The sequence below is a fragment of the Sarcophilus harrisii genome, chromosome 2 (assembly GCF_902635505.1).
Source record: "Sarcophilus harrisii chromosome 2, mSarHar1.11, whole genome shotgun sequence".
In the NCBI taxonomy this organism is placed as follows: Eukaryota; Metazoa; Chordata; class Mammalia; order Dasyuromorphia; family Dasyuridae; genus Sarcophilus; species Sarcophilus harrisii.
In genome coordinates, this window is record NC_045427.1 from 299,879,398 (window position 1) to 299,898,816 (window position 19,419).

At 36.3% G+C, this 19,419-nt stretch overlaps 1 protein-coding gene across 5 annotated transcripts in view; it reads right to left on the reverse strand.

The window, feature by feature from the left end:
* NRXN3 (neurexin 3) overlaps window positions 1-19,419 on the reverse strand; it is a 2,051,432-nt gene that overhangs the window by 693,363 nt on the left and 1,338,650 nt on the right. For 4 of the 5 annotated variants that reach the window (XM_031949345.1, XM_031949342.1, XM_031949341.1 and 1 more), the window contains exon 1: window positions 12,751-14,124. The exons of the other annotated variant lie outside the window; for it this stretch is intronic. In XM_031949345.1, coding sequence (XP_031805205.1) covers window positions 12,751-13,006 — 256 coding nt within the window. In that variant the 5' untranslated portion in view covers window positions 13,007-14,124. Of the gene's footprint in view, window positions 1-12,750; window positions 14,125-19,419 lie in introns of those variants that run through there. 5 annotated transcript variants of the gene reach the window in all.

Consider the following 19,419-nt stretch of genomic DNA (forward strand, 5'->3'; position numbering starts at 1 on the left):
TTTCTTACACATAAATGATCATGCATTCACTCACAAATACATTTTCAATTATTAAGCATTTTTTCTTTTATCCTTTACCTCCCATTGGGGGACACTGAGAAAAGAAAAACAAAACTATGATATTCTGACAATAGAGGAATTCTGTCCACATCATGACAGATATGAAAGACTAATATATATAGACTGAGATAAAATTTTTGGACACAGACAATGTGAAAGTCTGTTTTGCTTGACTCTCCTATATGTTGATTTATTACCTTATCCTGCCTTCTTCCTTTACCTTTTTGTCTTTAAGAACATCAAGTGTCTATGGGGGCAAAAGGAATATTAAGTCAAACTTCATCCCTGATTTAGTTTAATATTGTCCCCTATCAGCCTGTTACAATGCTTAGCAACCACCATGGCTCACACAGAGTTCATTTTAATTTTAATACACCACACAGAAAAGCAGCCTAAATATATGTCCCCAGATCTATGAGCATATAATCTGTAAACTACGGGAACAGGCAGATCATTTCCATTAGTTCTTTATGTAGCAAAAACCACAATTTGCACTCAAAGCATGGAATTATATTCAAATTCTGAAAGACAGTGTCAGAAATTGTTGAAATTCATAGTTTGGGGGAAAGTCACTCGGGTATACACAACAATGTTTTAATATAAAAGAAATTTTTTTAAAAAGTGTGAGGAAACTAATGGGATAGGGGTATGGCACTACAGATCTGCTTTTGAAGTTGCCTAGTTGACATTCCCTGAATCGTCAAGGAAAACACCCTTTCAGTGTCTTTGAAAAGCAATACTATGAAAGTTTCTAAAGCAAGAGGGAAAGCAGTGAGAGGAGTGCCCAGATTTTCTTTTTAGATGTAAACATTACTTTTTCCTGATTGTTAAAGAGTCAAAGAGAGCCTGCTTCAGAACCCTAGAATTTGACTCTGATTACTACAGTATAGAAAGACCCTGGACATTTAATTACCTTTAATGATCTTCACTCCTGAGAAAGGAGAAAATTCGACCATTTAATAATTCAGCTAATGCTGAGTTTCAGAGCCCACGACTAAATATACAGGCATTATTAAATAAGTTCTAAAGGAGGAAAATGACTGGGGAAATATGAAGCCATTGGAATCCACACAGGATACAATCAGATTGGAAGAGTTTCTTTTGGTGTAAGTTTGCAATTTGATAATAGGCTTATAAAATCAAAAACTATGCTATGCTACCTTGCTTAATTATTTAAGATCACAGGTGGTTTTTCTTTTTTTTCTCATAAAGGGAGGAGCATGATCACCTTCTTGCTTTTACTATATTTACTTCTACTATAAAATTCAAAAAATTTTAACCAAAGGTTCTTAAATTTTTGTGGGTTTTATGGTCTCTGTTGGAAGTCTAGTGAAGGTTGTGGGGAAGCACTTCTCAGAATAACATTTTAAAGTGTATATAATCAAGTACATAGGATTATAATTATTTAAATGCAATTATTAAAATATTTTCAATTAAGATGAGAAACAAGGCTCTCCTCTTTTTGCTTATTGTCTTATTTTTTCCTTTGTCACCATACAGTCAAAGTTCAGAAAAAATGGCCACTGAATTTCTGCAGGTATTTGTGTCCCGGGTACATAAATTCAATGACCATATTTTCTGAACCCCAAATCATATTACATTCTGTTCCCCCCACCTGAATTTCTTAAGCTAACCCAAAAATATCAGCAGAATAGGATCATAGATTTTGAAGTTGAAAGCCCTTAGAGATCAGTGACGATAACCCCTTCATTTTACAGATGCTTATAATAAAGTCTAGAGAACTATATGCTGCCCTGCACACATGTGGTAAAAAGCAGAGCCAAGATTTTAACCTGTCTTCTGCCCCAATCTATCCTCCTATTATTATTTTTGAAAAGTATATTTTCTTTTACTATAATTAGAACTATCTCATAAAATCTAGGAAGTTTAGTTCTAGTGTTGCATTCATAAGGTCCTTTGCAGACAACCCATCATTCTAATTTTATAAAGCAGCTGTTTTGTTCTCTCCCAATGTGAGATCCCATTAAAGCTCAACTTAAAAAAAAAAAAAAAACTCTGTCTATATATGTGTATATACATACACATGTGTGTATATATACATACATTTGTATATATGTATGTATATACACATACATATCTATTTAATGAGAACTGATTCTTGTATAGGTTTTAAAAGTTTTTTAAATACTTTACATCCATGATCTTATTAAAACCTGCAAACAATTGTAATGTGGTAAGTATTGCAGTATTATTTCCTTTTATGATAAGGAATCTATTTTTCTAATTTATTTCTAATTTATGATAAGGAAAGTGGAGTTGAGAAAAGTGACTTTCTAAGATCACTCAGCTAAGAATCATAGCTAGGACCCATCATAGACTGGGTCAAATCTAGAGCTCTCAAGATTGCAAATCCACTTCTCTTTACGTTAAATGATGATTGTTGCCTAAGGGAAGTAGCTGAATAAAGACATACTAAGGTGTTACATGTCACAAACTTAGTTTCTCTAAATCTGTCTGCAATTTCAAAGAGGAGTTTATTAATCCAAGTAAATTTCAAATCTAAAAAATGGTTTTGGGACTTTCCATTTACTTGTAAAAAGAAGGTATTATTTAGATCCTCCTTGTGCCGGTAAATGTTTAACAACCAGTTTTTGAAGAAAAATGTACATATAATTTACTTTTAAGTTTAATCTATGTTATAAATATTTTCCCAACATTTTAAGTCTAGATAATTTACAGAATAACTAATCAAGTTCTGATTTTTAGAACTTGTTAATTTCTAAGGTATAAATTCGAACACTGAAAATTTAACAGCCCTCTCTTCTAAGCCTGTATGAGCTGAATTTAGCTTAATCCTATAAAGATCAGTGGTCTACTTGAGAGATGAAGGGATCTTGAAGCTCTAAAATTCTATTTGTGGAGAAGAGAAAGGGAACATTTTATTCTGCTCCTTGTTCAACTGTTCTGACTTTCACTTTGCTCCTTCTCTCCTATCCCCCCACCCTCATTTCATCCTGTAAGAATATGATCAAGAACTTGACAGTCCACTCTACAAGTATGCAGAAGTCTGAAATAAATCAGAACTATTTTAACCAGAATATTTAGCGAACCAATCTATTTCTTGATCACAGAGATTTATGGGACTTTCAGTGTGATAGATATTAACAAGTTTCTGCTACATTCATGACAAGATAGAAAGTTATAGTGAAGGAGTTCTGGGAGAATGAAAAAAAAAGTTTCATTAACATTTAAGTCATATTAAATTCAGCTGCTTTTTGTCCCCTTCTCTTTAGAGCCAATAACTGCAAACACAGCAAAAGACTATAAACAACACTATGCCATTTTATAATATTAATAAACAAAACGAAAGAAAACTGCTTCCTTCCCATCTTCACTTGACTATGCAATGAAATCCAGTAACTGGTTTTATAATATCACAATGTATTATTTTGTCACATTAAAACTCCAAGTCAAAGTAAGAAGAAAATACCTGGTCAGTATATTGGCTATAAGTACTTTTGATAGTGAAGAAAATAGACCAATAAAATATCGGGAGGCCTATAGAAGTTAGATAGGTTTAAGATGCACTGTGGTATCTTTAAAGGCATAAGAATCATGGAATCATACAATCTTAGGGCTAGAAGGGACCTCAGAGATCATAGAGACTAACATTTTCATTTTACAGATGAAAAAGAAAAAATAACACACATCCCAGTTGTCTTATTAAAACAAAAACACAGATATACTCAAATATAAGTAAAGATAAAAGATAGTTAAGAACAGGAATTAAGATGTTCCATTGGAATATCTGAAAGCAGGAAGGGTAGAACAATTTTTTTTTCCAGATGCCTTATTTAAAGTCCCAAGGTTAGGGGCAAAGATAAAATTAAAATCTAGTTTTTTCTGGCTCTCAGTTCAAGTTTAATGATAACAATAATTATTAAAATGCACTCTGTGTCAGAAATGGAAATTTCCTGGGATGGAAAAAGTAGGGTTATGTTTGCTCTAACATTTCTAGGTCCGGGCAGATGTAGGGTCCAGGAAGGAAAAGAGACACAATAAAGACACAAAAATAAATAAAGGACAAAAAAAGACACAATAAATAAATTTGCCACTGCAAAGGGTGATAATCATCACGCTACAATGATCCTCTGTGAAGGATTTAACTCTTTATAGTAATACCATGATCCAAACAATTCCAAAAGACTCATGATGGAAAATGCTATCCACATTCAGAAAAAGAACTGGTGGAGTCTAAATGAAGATTGAAGTATATTATTTTCATTTTTTGCATGTGTGGTTTTTTTTTGGTTCTTTCTTCTTCAACAACTTGATTAGTGTGGAAATATATTTTACATGATTGCATATGTATAACCTATATCAGATTGCTTATTTTTCTGAGAGAGGAAAGGAAAAAATCTGGATCTCAAAATCTTTCAAAAAATGAATGTTAAAATTGTCCTTACATGTAATTGAAAAAAATGCTATTAATTAAAAAAGGAAAAAAAATCACTTCACTAAATGAAGCATGATGCTTACCTCCATAAATTAATATGGACATTCAGATAGTGTAGGATCAGATTGTAATATATTTAGAGCTAAATGGAACTTCAGAGATTATTTAGTTTAATCCCTTCATTTTACAGTTGGTGGAAACTGAGACTCAGAAAAGTTAAGCAACTTGGCCAAAGTCACACAAATAAGAAATGAAAGATTTGGGATTTAAATTCATGTTCTACAATTCCAAGTCTAATTATTTTCATTACTTAATCTTGGTACCACATTTTGAATGTTTTTATTTCTCCATTTTCTCATAGGCTCTACAAATTTTTGGGGTGCCAGACCCCAATTGCTGGATTTTTTTTTTTCTTCCAGATTTGAAATTGTTTTCAAATAGGTGTCTGGTATCCTTTCTAAGCCCTCCTTTTTATTCATTCTTCTTGAATGGGGGAAGGGATAAATGTCTATAAAGGATTTCCTATAATTAGTTGACTCATACTTCTGATTTGTGTTAATGGATCCCTAGCTAGAGGGAGAGTTATAAATAGTTCTAGTGATAGTAGCCAATTAAGTCCATCTTTGGGAATATTGTCCCCCTGCTACCATAGAGTAAATATGTTTTAAGCTCTCCTCACATTTAGCAAGCTCAGAACTAAAATAACAGAGACTTTCTGTAGATTGGTAAGTGATATGAACTGGTAAATCTATGCATTCAGAATTGATGAATAAGCAAGTCAGTATTTACTGAACACCAAATATGTATTTAGCACTCTGCTTGGCACAAAATGAAGATAATGGGCAAGATTAGAATTCTATTATGCTCATTATCATTCATATCAAATTGGGTAGAAGAGCCAAAGAGCAAGGCAGCAAAGTACAATGAAAACAATTGATATGAAATCATTAGACATCCCTTCCAATTCTGCTTCTGACACTAAGTATATATGTGACCTTAGACATCTTACAAATTCATTTGGCCTCTATTTTCTTAACTGCAGGATTAAATTGTTGGACTAGATGGTCTGTTTCTCAGATTCCTTTCAGTCCTAGAGCAAAGATCTAAAGAAGACATAACCCAAGTCTCATAAAGCTCTAATTTACAAATGAAAAACTAAGCAATGTCTTCAAGGATCAGGAATCAAGATAAAAAAGAATACAAAAACTGAAAGACCAAGAGAAGATGCTATTGAAATATACCATCACTTGCTTCATTTTTACATAGGGACTCTGTCTAATTAGCTGTCATGTTGAACATACACATTATCTGTGAAAGCTTAGTAAAAATAGTCAGAAAGTGGGAGGGGATTTAATACTCTAAATTTGTATACTATAGTTCTAAAGTTTTTGGATTTTTTACATATTTTATCTAATATGATTTTGGTAACATCCTAATTAAGTAGTCAAGAGTTAAAACGGACTCACATAGATGAGAAAAACAGAAAAAAATTTAAAAACTGAAATTTTTATAACATGGCATGTTATTATATAAAAAAGATAGGCTACAGTTTATACTTTTTTTTGCATTTTGATTTTTTTTCTTAGAGCCATTTTTACTCTCTATTAGGTAATATCATGAGATCACAGGATAATGGATTTATTGTTGAAATTGTTCCTTAGAAGTAATCTGATTCAATTCATTTAAAAGATGAGAAATTAATGTTAAATTAATTGTTAAATGTTAAAGTCACTTGCCCAAGATCACACAATCACAGAAATGAGATTAGAACACAAGTTTTCAGGGTGATTTGAAAAAAGTTACTGAAAAGAAAAAAGTAATAGGGAAACTGGAGGAATTGGAACAGTGTTCAGGATAGAGGGGAAAAGTTAATTGAAAGGACAGATCATAAATTCACTCATCTGGCAGTTGGGCAGAAAGTGAGGAGCAAAAGAACTACAGAATACACTCTAAAACATGTTTGAGAGAGCTCCTGAGGAGGTAGGCTATAATTTAAATATTCCTATAGAACATTTAGCCATACAGACATATGGGGTCTAAGTCACAAAAAGAAAATTAGGAGAAACAAGCAAGCAGAAAAACAGGCAAACAAAAAGATATGAAAAACACTAACTTTCTTCATATAGGCAAATGCAGTTTTCTGTCTTTGGATAGATGTTTAATGTATGGGGAAATTGTTACCTGCTTTTTTCACTTTGAAACTTTAATTTTAACAAGAGACTAAGGAATCTCTGTATAGCATATATATTATTTTTTACCTGTTTCCCCAATCACCAGATCTGGCTAGAATTCTAGATGAGGTGAATTTTTCTGACAAACTTTAAGTTCCAACAACATACTCCCACCCCTACTTCATGATAATGGCAAATACAACCACTATTTCTCTATACTCAATATTTCCAGGTATTTAAGCTCTCCTATCTTTCAACTGTTTTCAGGAAAGACTCACACAAGTTTTCTAATTTAAAGGAATAATATGACTTAACAAGATACTCTTACTAAAGGTATTTTATTTTAAACAAAAACTAAATCTTGGACAAACAGTTCTTAACTTAGGGTCCATGAAATCACAACGATTCTGTGGATTGACTTCAAGGGGGTCCATGAACTTGGATGCAGAATTAAATTACACCTTTAAATATAGTTGGTTTCCTTTATAATACTCTGTACTTTATTTTATGTACTTAAAACATTATTCTAAAAAGGGTTTAATTGGCTTCCATAGGAGCACTGAAAGCAAAAAAAAAAAAAAAAAAAAAAAAAAAAAAAGGTAAAAGTCTTTGATTTAAGGCAAAGGAATGAAATTTGGATTATCAGGCATTTGTCAGTAGTTTGGTTTCTACTGGGTAAGAGAAACATCCCCTTCCCTATACATGCCTACCAATCTCTTTAGAGCCTATTTATACTTATCTCTTTTCTCCTTTTCCTCTCCATCCTAACTCTCATTTCAAAAATCAGGGATATGATTTCTTTGGATTCTATCCACCTTCACATGGTGGTCTAAACATGGAAATTGAAATACTCCTCTCCTTACCCCATCCCATTTGCTTACAAATTCCAGAAGCAGAAAGTAATGCATAGGGGGAGTGGAGAGAAAAGTCAATTTAATTAATTCATCACCAAGGCCAAAAACATATAAATCTACTCATTTTATCTGTCAACCAGGCTTATGAATTATTCAGCAACCCCCAGTCCTGGAATGGAAGGCAGAGAAAACAGTTAGAGAGCAGCTGGCTGAGCAAAGGTGCTAGTTAGATTAGTACAAATCCATGCTCATGACTACAAAAACTACTATCAGGAAGTTAGTAGCTTCATCTTTCTTTAAGGAGGGGATGCTGCAGTTATTATTCCTGCCAATATTGGATCACAGTTACCAAATAAGGCAAAGTAGATCTGTGATCCCAAGATAATACAAATGGGAGTCCTTTCCTTACCCAACCTCTTCCTCCAGCATTTGTTATAATAACTGTGAACATTCAAATAGCCATTTTAGGATTGCAGAGTACTTTTTGTATATCATCTCATCTGATCCTCCCAGCAACCCTATAAGATGTGGTCACTATCTCCAAATTACAGATGGATAAATGGAAAGGCTAAGAGATTTTTTCAGGCTTCTGTAGCTACAACTTGATTCAAGATTCAAACAGGTCTATTCTGACTTGATAATTTGACATTCTCCCCATTATATATGAATATTTAACCAATAAACTGAATTGTGTCTAATGCTATTAGAAGTAAGAGGGACTGAGAAATTTAATGTTTTTAGTTTCTTTGATTTATCTTTTGTCAGCAAAACTGAATTTGGCAAATATTGTTATAATAAGTAGGGTACTTCATCAACTAGGAAAAGAATGAACTATATCGGGACATTGTCGAACTGGGATGGTTCCTAAAACCCTTCTTTTCAAAATATGACACTGTAGCAGAATCTTGAGTGACAATTTTGTCCGAGGAGCAAACTTTAGAAAATGTACCCAAGTCAAGAAGCATGAAATGAATCCTCAAATTAATTTTTAAAGACAGATTCAGTTGGGTGTGGGAGAGAAAAAGTATAGGCCTTGGGAGGATTCTGTTTTTTACTTTTATTCTCATTTAACTAGAGTCAAGGTACAAAGCTCAGTTGTTTCTACTAAAGGAACCTAAGTTCTTTCTCCTAAATTTAGGTGACAAGTAGCCTCTGTGTTTCAGCACTGTTTAGGCAGACATAATTTCTAGCAATCGAAGAGCGATGAGGAGAAGAATTAAAAATCACAGGTAATTTCCTTTTGGAATGTTGATATTTAAAAGGTGAACAACTACAGACATCCTAGTATGTATATAGTGAATATCACCAGTCACACAAAAATACCACAGACACTTGGCTAACATGCTATTTTAGTAAAAAAAAAAAATTAGAAGAATATTCTGAATGACAGTAAGCATGCAAATTTACTTTTTACAAGATCCATTTATTTAAAAAATTCAATCTTCATAAACTTTTTCATTGTGTGCCTTTCCACCCTTGCTTTATTAAGGAAGTTTTTTTATAGTTATAGAAAAAGCACATGCAATTGTCCCCAAAATTGTCAAGGAGACAGGAGAGAAATTTCAGAAGGGAAAGGGCATGAAGGTAATAACAAATAGTGGTTCTAAAAAGTAGACAAGTCAGAAGTTCTGTGTTATTGTTTGATATAGGAAAAATAGTTTCAGTCCTAATTAAAGACACATAGAGAGCTGGATTTGGATTCCAGAAGACTGGGTTCAAATTCTGCCTCTGATATTTATATTGCTGAGAGCCAACAGCAAGACATATAATGTCCCTGAGCTTAATTTTTCTCATCTGCAGCATGAGGATAATAATGCTTACAAAACCTACTTCCCCAGGCCAATGCAAGGGCTCAAAGACATGATCCACAACATAAAAGTGCCCAGAAAAACTGGGAAATTTATGTAAATGTCACTGATTATCACTATTATTATTATTATTATTATTGTTATTTGGTGTTATCATGGCCGACTCAGGAGACATTTTTTGAAGACATATAAAAAGAATATTCATTAAGTTTCCATTTGTCTTTCTCTTATTTCTCATCATAGCATATAGGGGATTATTCTGATAGAATTTGCCAAAAGAGCAAGATTTGAAGCATTCCTATAAGTCCTTCAAGGACGGATCACTTTCATTATAGAAGAGGATCATCTCTAGATGATTGACCCTCATGAATTCCTTTTGGCCACTGAAACCAGTGAAGAAGTAGGAGATCTAAATCTTTATACTTAGAGGGACATATTTATAAAATTATTTTAACATATTGAGAAAGTATTTTGTTGATATAGTAGTTCTCTGTAACTCTCTTTCCCTCACCCCCAACCTTCCCACTCCCCATTTATGCTGTTTCTAGGATTGATTTTGTTCAAACTCTCCTGCAGGAATAATAATAATAAAAAAACCCCATAAACTATACATTCTAGATGAATGTGTTATTCATTCCCACCCTCAACCCCAATAAATATGCAAAGGATAAAGAAGCAATACCCAATTGAATGAGTTTTTTTTTTTTTTTGTTGTTTGTTTCTTAAGTGAGGATTATGTGGGGGTCTCTGATCTTATGAGGTTACATAGGAGTTTCTGAGACTGAGAATTCCTATATATGTTTCAGACATAAAAAGGAGGGCATTTTCTTCTTTATGGACAATTGAGAAATATGACTGGAATCAGTGTGCCATATAAGGTAATCTATGTAATAGACATCTACCTCATGATACTACAACACCCCAACTGCAACCCTTCAGTCTCTCTGCTAAAATTCTAAAATGTTTTCCTTAGTAGGTTACTTTGCTCTAGTTCTGAAAAAACTGGTAGATGGGCTACAGGTAGGAACTGAGGCATATTAGAAAAACTATATAATGGCTCAAGACTCTTATGAGATGGAATATAAAAGATCAATGTTTAAGGTCAACAGCTAGGTCAAGAGTAGTCTAAAAGCTGTTGCCTTGAACCTTAGTTCCAAGTCCACAGACATGTTGTTAAATTGACAAAATGACCTATTTAATATAGATAAGCCCATTCACCCAAACCTAAATTAGTGAACTGAAACTCAATGAAAGAAAGAACTTAAAAGCTAAATTCCTTTTGTGAGTTGCATCCTTCCTTAATTTTGTATCAAAGTGTGGAAACATGTAGACCCTAGAGTGCATGGTTTTCATGCATTTGCTCCTTTAATCTAAAGACAAAGACTTGAAAATGTCCACGCTCAAATGTACTTTGTTTCAACTATCATTTAATTTAAAATAGTTACCTATTCTTTTCTATCACCCCAAATCTCACACAATTTAGGCTAAAGAGGAAACTGAGTTTAGAGTCAGATTGGCTCGGCAGAATATAAAACTGAAAGAACACAGGTAAAACAAATGGGAGGGAGAAAGACAAAAAGAGAGAGTAAGACACAGATAGAAAGACAGACAGGCAGAGACAGAGAGAAAAACAGGAACACACAAAAACAGTCATATTTAAGCTCTTCAGGGCTCAAATCCTCAGCTCAGTTTAGGGAAAGTGAACACTGGGAGAAAGGAAAGTGCAGAACTCCTGGGGAGTGATGGATTATTAGATTCCATCACTTACTCCAGCAGTTGCTTTTAACTGTTTAGAGACTAAAGCAAAAACATAAAGATCTTGCCAATATGCAACCTCCAACCAACACATAATCTCCATGTCCCTGCTGATCATTTACACTAATTAGCCAAATTTGGCTAATTATTGCAGGGCATTTTGGGTGTTTAATTATGGTTATTAGGAATAGCCTAGCTTATTTCCCACACACCCCATTTTTCCTTCCCACTCTCTCTACCCCTCTATCTCAACCCCCTCCCTCATGTTCTTTGCCAGTTTGCATTTCAATATGTTGCTATTTCCCCCCTCTCCCTAGGTTTTTCAGGAAGCCCATATACTAGACCCAGCAGGAGCCAGAGAGAAAACAACATCCAGCTCAAGATCAAGCATCTCCCCCCCCCCCCTTTACAAGCTCTGAGATGCTTGACAACTCCATCAAATAAAATTTAAAGAGAGAACAGAACAAGAGCCAGAGTGAGTGTTGGCATTTTCTCAATGTGCTTCCACTTAACATGACAGACAGCACACAGAAGCCCAGGGCAAAGAGCATCAAGAGGAAAGATGACATCCTGAATGGGGTCTTCATGTTATACCAGTTTAGGTCTTCAAAACCCAAGTCAGGGCAGGGGAACTACATGATATTACATGCTCTGTCCTTCTTGGGCTACCTACTTTTGTGGTAAGAGATTTATCTGTGATTTTACTTCTCTCACCACTGGAGTGTAGTGCATAGTAAACAAATATTGTAGCTCTTTTATAACAGTTTACTATAGTAAGCTCATACCGTGACTCAAAACAGCAACCCTTCAGAGATGGCCCACTGAGAGCTGAATATATATTTACCAAAAAAAGATCCTTTCTAACTCAAACATACACATTATACATATTTCTCCTATAATATATGGACATGCACACTCATGCTGTGTACTCTAGCATCTTCTCACACATCTGCATCAAGTATTGAACAGAATTTATTACTGTGTGCAGCTTAGCCCACTGGGGTAAATTGCAAATGGGTTTAACCTTATTTTGTACCATGCTTCCTCTCTCATAAATATATGCAGCAGAATATGTACAGTATTAGAGAATCCTGGCTTTTAGAGTTACAGAAGAACACATAAAGCTGCCAGAGTTAATCAAACTGGACACTGATTATTTGTTGTCTTTTCTATGTTCCCCAAGCTTAAGTAAGACCCTTCTTTCCGTGACCTACAGCTGTACAAAATGATCCACAGGAGTTAATCGGCTCAATTAATTTCATTCTGAGGATCTAAAGATATGTTTTGTTTTTTTTTTAACTTTCCTATAGACTAGCTTTCCAAACAAGACTAACATAAGGAAAAGTAGGATGAATGAATTAACTCTCAAAGTACAACACTGGACAGTTGTATAAGAAGTTAGGTGCCATTATGAAATTTTTGAAGGAAAAAAGTTTCTAGGACTAGGAAGAAAAGGGATAAAGGAAAAGAAAAGGCTCAAAGAAACAGGGTTAGTGGTAGGAGTGGAGAGGAAGCCAGCCTTTAAAGGGAAAGGGACATTTATCTCTCATTCACTTATATTATTCTATTCTTTTTTTTCTTCAAATTAAGAACTCTCTCCCATTCTCCCGCCCCCAATTCTTCCTGAGTGAAAGAGTTGAAACAAAAGCTATGACAAGTTATAAGGATAAAGAGTAGAGACCCACCGTGCCCTCCTCGAAGGGAGACAGGGGAACGATAGATAGAAATAGGCACTGAGTGATGCTTGCTGCCATGGAAATGGTGCTCATGCTGAGAGTGAGACACTGGAGAGGAAGAAGAGGAGGATGAAGCAACATTAGAAGAACTCCACACAGAGCTGACGATACATCCCCAAAAGAGGGACCAGATCCCAAGGGTCCAGGCAGGACGGCGAGGCGAACTCCGTCCGGGCAAGGTGTTTGTGTGTATTCTCAGGTGCATGGTCAATGCACTGCAGAACTACAGATGGGCAGTCTGAATTCCAGCCAGGGTAGAAAAATGAAGTTCATGATGCCCTGAGGCCCATCATAGCAGGAAGAAGGCGTTTGTCTTTGGAGGAGATGAGGGACACACTTTTTCAAAACAAGCAAGAGGTGAATATCCGGAGGAAAGAGACAAAGATACAAAATGGCAAAAAACAAAACAAAACAAAAAACAAAACAAAACAAAACAAAACAAAATAAATAAATAACAACCCAATCCTTTTCCCCTAGTGTTGAATGAACCTATATTGCCAGAGTCCACCCTGATGCACAAAGCCTCTGGTGAGCCGGGGAACACCACACATGTCACGAAAGGCTCCAGCAATATTCCAATTGTGATGTTTCCTCCTAGGTACCCAGGATCCTGATGACTCTAATTGCCAAAACTCCAAGAATATCACATGTGGAAGAAAAGCGGGAAAACCCCCCGAAACAAAACAAACAAAAAAGAAACAGCAGAATAGCAGAACACCCAAGTAAGGTTTAGGTTAGTGTATCCCAACATCCAAGGAGTTTGAACATTTTTTCTTTTGCTTCTTCACTACCAAGCGATGCAATGCAGAACTGCCAAGCAAAAAGGGGGAGGGGGTGCTGAAAGGAGGGGGTGTTCTCCTTCTTCTCTTCCTCTGATTCTAGGCAGTAGAGAACGGAGACTGTGGTTAACCCTGTGCGATCTGGTAGGGCACTGACGGATCCTCTTCCGTTTCTTCCTAGGTCTCCCAACAAAATGAAAAGCAGCAGCAGGAAGAGGAGGAGAAAGAGAAAGACAGGGGGTGAGGAGAAGGGGAGCAGGGTGGGGGATAAGGGAAGACCACAACAGCAAAAACTATGAAAAGAAAAAGAAAGAAAAGAAACAGAAACGGAAACAAGGGGAGTGTAGGGGGTGGGATCCTGGGAAAGGGAGGGATGCTCGAGTAAGAGCAGTGCCCGCGGAGTCCGAAGAAGAAAGCAGAGGGGCTGGCGCATACAAAGTGAGGGGAACTCTGGAGCTCAGGTGAACTGAAGCGAGGAGTTAGGAAGCCAAATTCACAAATGGGCAAGCCGTATGCAAATGGGCACACTCGGGAGAGCAAATCACTGAAGCCAGAACACTCTGCAGAGGGGACTGGCTGGCTCCTGAGAAAGGAGGGGCTGGAACTGAGACCTGAAATCCCAGCCCTCTCCTTGGGCTCTGCGCCCACCCCACTCCCCTCCATTCATACACACACACACACACACACACACACACACGCAATCTCATTCTCTCTCTCTCTCTCTCTCTCTCTCTCTCTCTCTCTCTCTCTCTCTCTATTTCTCTCTCTCTCTCTCAGAGGCATGCCTTCGAACAACGCAAGTCTCTTCATCCCTATCCCCAGCGTCCAAACATCCATCCAGTCTTCTTTCTCTGCGTGGCGTCTTGTGAACTCGCAACTCTGTGTGTGTGTGTGTGTGTGTGTGTGTGTGTGTGTGTGTGTGTGTGTCCTGGTTCTTTGTCTCCCTCCTTTTTCTCTCAGTTTCATTAAATCAAATAGGGTGACTGAGGATTCTTTTGCAATTTGGCAGGAGAGGTCGGGATGGGGTGGGGGTGGGGATGGGAAGATGGGGTTGACGCGGGAGACCGAGCGGCAGAGAACGAAGTAACCAGAAAATAAAATAAAAATAAAACCCCTTGAGTCAGCAGCAGGAGTAAAGCGGTTGCTGGCGATGCCTCCAGATCTTCCCTTCTTCTGCAACCCTCTCCTCAGGGCAGCCTTCTCTCCTTGGAATTGAGTCTCAGTTCCCAATGCGAGGGCAGGACCACAGCACCTCGCATCTCAGCTGCTGGAAAGATGTAAAGTCTGAGGCAGCAGACCATGTAGAACACAGTGGATCCCGGGCTGAGGGTCTTTCCGGGTTTTGTGATTCCCCTGCTTTCCCACAGGGATATTGTCTCTACCTCTTTACACGCTAAGTCAAATCTCCCTTTGAATTTCAGAGTCCAAAGGTTAATTTGCTTGTTGGCCCTCGCAAACTACTTCCGAGTGAGCTAGGACCGGGTCTCCTGGCAAAAAAAAGGAGAGCCCCAAAGGGAAAAATGCATTCTACAAAGCTAGGGCAGTGGGGGGGAGGACATAGAGGGGAGAAAACTGGGACAGGAGTCAGAAAAGATGATGTGGGAGGGTAAGAATCCTCCCCAACCTCTTAGGGGAAGAGGAAAGTCTGCAAATTTATGTCCTATGTTCAGGAAGTAGAAATAAGATTGCACATTATTAGGTTGGCATCCAGGTGGTACCTGCAGTTGGAGCGGGAGGAAGGAAAAGCTTCCCAAACAGTGTGACCATCTGTGACACTAAGAGGGGAACTTAGCCCAGGTTTCTGCTGGCAGAATGGTGCTGGGCAGTTGTACCTCTTAGCTGTGACATGCCAGAGAATGGGTAACATTCTCCCTCAAGGCGAATGAAGCAGAAGCAATAAACAGCAGAGCCAGGGCTGAAAGGGTCTTGGTCATGATTGCAGTCCTGAGGCAATTATTTGTTTATTCTGTTGGGAGAAAGAAATGCCATTTTGGAGTTAATCTGATTGCCCACCAAGCCACTGCCCTCACTACCTTGCATCCATGCTGCATTTTTCTTTTCCTGAACTCAAAGCACCTTTTAAAACACACCATTCCTGAGGATTCCAAAAAAGAGGTAAGGGATAAAGCCTTATTGTCCGGGAATCCAAGGACTTATTATTTTATCTTTGGAATGGATACCCTCCTGGGTTTTTTGGTGGAGAAGGGATGGAATCTTTAAGATGCTTAGAAGATGATTTGTATCCAAGGTCAAACAGCAAGGCAGTTGCAGATGAAGTCAGTCACCTGGTATTCTGGCCTCTAAATAAGGGTTTTCTTGACTATTACTGGTACTATCATTTAAAAACAAACTATTTAGAGAAAGGCATTTTTTTTATTTTTTAGCAAAGGCAGCTACAGAAATGATTAATGTTACTTCATCCTACAAACACTGAATCTCTATTATAATATCCTTTTAGGAGGGTATATACTTTTGTAATAATGGCTTGGGAGCTGTCCAGTGAAATATCATGTTCATGATGGTCTATCAGAGATAGGATCATAGATGTGGAATAATGGCTTGGGAGCTATCCAGTGAAATATCATGTGCAAGATGGTCTATCACAGATAAGATCATAGGTAAAGACCTAGAGATATTTATTCTAATCCCTTTCCCAGTACCTGTCCCCATTTCACTGAGATGGAGAGAAAGGAATATGTTGTCCAAGGTCACACAAGAAGTCACTAGCAGAGCCGGAATTTGAGCATAGATCACTGGGTTACAAATATAGCATTTCTTCCAATTGCACCATACTCCTTGACCTTAAAAACTCCTTGATAAACACTGGCCTCATACTAAATATTACTCTTTCTAATAGTCTTGTATAGAGTTCCAGTGCACAGCCTGAAAGTTCCTCATCACCATTGTTGTACAGTGGAGAGACACCACATATAACACAAGAGAAAGACCATTGAATATGGAATCAGAAGACTTCATTCAAAGCTAAATTCTGGTACATATCTATCACAGGATCATTGTATTATTTGATAGACCTTTGCTACTAAAACAATTCTTTAGAAATCATAAATTCTCTGGCAGGGATTCTCATATATCTCATATATTCTCTCATGAAACTCCTTACATAATAAATAGATAAATTGAGGTAGCAGGACACTCTAATTGCTCAATTGTATTGTCAGCAGAAAAGTAAGGAATAGTTCTTAACATTTCATTTTAAAGAATATTATAAGCCCCTTCAACATTCCTGTATACTCATCTACATATCCACATGTTCCTAATATTCTTTGCCTCACTTAAAAAATGCATCTGGCTGTTCTTGGCATTTATAGAGAAAGACAGGTACAACAGAAGTCTGATAAACAGGTCACCTTTCCCTTTAATATGCTTTTTTTTTTCCTAAAAGGGTATTGAGACTTTTTTTAGAACCATGTTTTGACTTAGCAGAAGAAACATGGAAAGCATAAATGAACCTCCCAATTGATTCATTGTTAGGCAGTAAAGAGAAAATAAATACTTAATGTAGCCCCCAAATCTGGTAATGCTGCTGGCATATCACAGCTGGAACTGTTCATTTAACTCATCATATTTATAATTTATTTATTTCTTTCTTTGCATAAAAATCAACCATTGTTGGTTGTGACATCCCCATAAAGAAATTTGGTAGGGACACAGTTAAGGATAATGGGAGAGTATAGCTCAAAGACTGTTCCCATCTCTTGTTTTAGAGATACACATAAAGTTAAGGGAGGTTCCCTGACTTCTCCAGCATCACATAGATAGTAAATGTTAGAAAGAGGATTTGAACACTACTAAGTCCAGAATCAATGCATTTTTCATTCTACTACTGCCTCCCTAACTACCAGAAAGATAATATATTAGAGAACTCTTTCTTTTCAAATAGAGCAGAAAACAAAGTATTTATCCATAATAAAAGCATTCCTGCAACTTAAGTCATTTTATTTTTCTCATCTTAAGTTAGTCATTTATAGATATGTATATGTATATATAGTCATGTTTATGTGCATGTATAATTGTTATATATACTTATGCATAATTACATGTAGAACATATAAATATATTATACATATATTGTATATATATATAATATATATGCAATTTTTTTTCTATCATAGACAGTTACTAGAGCACTCGGCCTAGAATAAGAAAGGGTTGAGTTCAAATCCAGCCTCAGACATTCACCTAGCAGTGTGACTCTAGATAAGTCCTTTAACTTATTTGCCTCAGTCTTCTGAATTATAATTACAATAACACATCTCCCAAGGTTGTCATGACTATGAAGTGAAATAATAAAGTAGAAAGTGGTATACAAATGTTGACTATTATTATTTTATTAATTATTACTTTTTTCTCCTAAGGTAATTTATGGGCATTTAATGAGAGAAAACCATCTTAGTACACACACACACACACACACACACACACACACACACACACACACTTCATTGTCCTGTCTGGAGGCACTTACTTAGAGGAGGAAAGCAGGAAGAACAGAAGACAAAGGTGGGGATGAATTGCACCAAAGGGGTTCAGAAGCTAAATTAGTGACTGATTGGGATAAGAGACAGTCTAGCTTTGGGTTCCAAAAAACAATATCATAATTGGAAAAAATTTAGCAACATGCTCAAGAACCTTTGGCAGGGTGGGGAGAAATTATGATCCTCTCCCATTTGTCATGGCTAAAGGCAGACCTATTCTTTACTCAGTTCTATTCAAGTTGTACCCTGATCACACACTTCCTTAAATATCTCACCTACTAATGTATTTCTGTCCCACTTATTCATATATCTATTCAGAACCCCATTTCCCCAGGACTTTAATCTCTTTGTATAAGAACTCTGGTTGAAGCTAAGATCTTTCACATAATAAGCATTTAATCCTTGTTAATTGAACAGATAAATAAGTGATTCTTCATTTTGTATAGTTATTTCAAAAATATAATATACTGAAAATAATATATCAAAAATATAACATAAAATATGGGAATTGGGAGAAGAATTTCTAACCCAACATATTGTATTCCCATATCCCTTGAACTTAATCACTTTACAAATCAGAAGTCAGAAGTCATAATTGCTTACATTTATATAGTGACCCAATCATATAGTAAGTTCTGTTAGTGAAAGGACAACAAATTAATAGTTCACGTGCTCTATTGTTATCCATGCGATATAAAAGGACCAGGAACAAGTTTTCTAGTGTGTTGCATGGACTTCCTAAGGATTTATGGGAAGTCATGGGTAAAAGTTTTAGGAGGTAAGAAAGTGTAGATAAATTGTTATCCGAATCCCTGGAGGCAGTGTTCATATTGATCACAGGTCCACTGAATTGTTCATGATTTATAATAATAATATAAAAATAATCACATTTAACATTTAAATGTGTTTACTATCTCATTTGATTTTTATAATATTCTTGGGATGTAGGTGCTATTATTATCCCCATTTTCTAGGCAAGGAAACTGAGGTTAAAAAAAATGTTTAGTGATTTACCTGGAGTCACACAGCTGATGTTTGAGGCCATATTTGAACTCTGGTCTTCTTGACTCCAGGCCCAGCATTTTATCCACTGAGCCATTTAGCTGCCCCCAAATATTTTATTACAACAATTACAACATGTTTTCCTCACAAAAACCCTGCAAAGTAGCATGATATAAGGTGGGAGTGAGCAGAGTTTTATCCTAGATTGACCAAAGTTTTGTTTGGGATCCTCAAATAAAAAAGGAATGATATTAGGTATGTTCCTTCAGCAGGTAGAGGCAATTGACCCAGCTGGTAAGAATAATTAGTCAAGATATAAAATCACCAGATGACTTACTTCC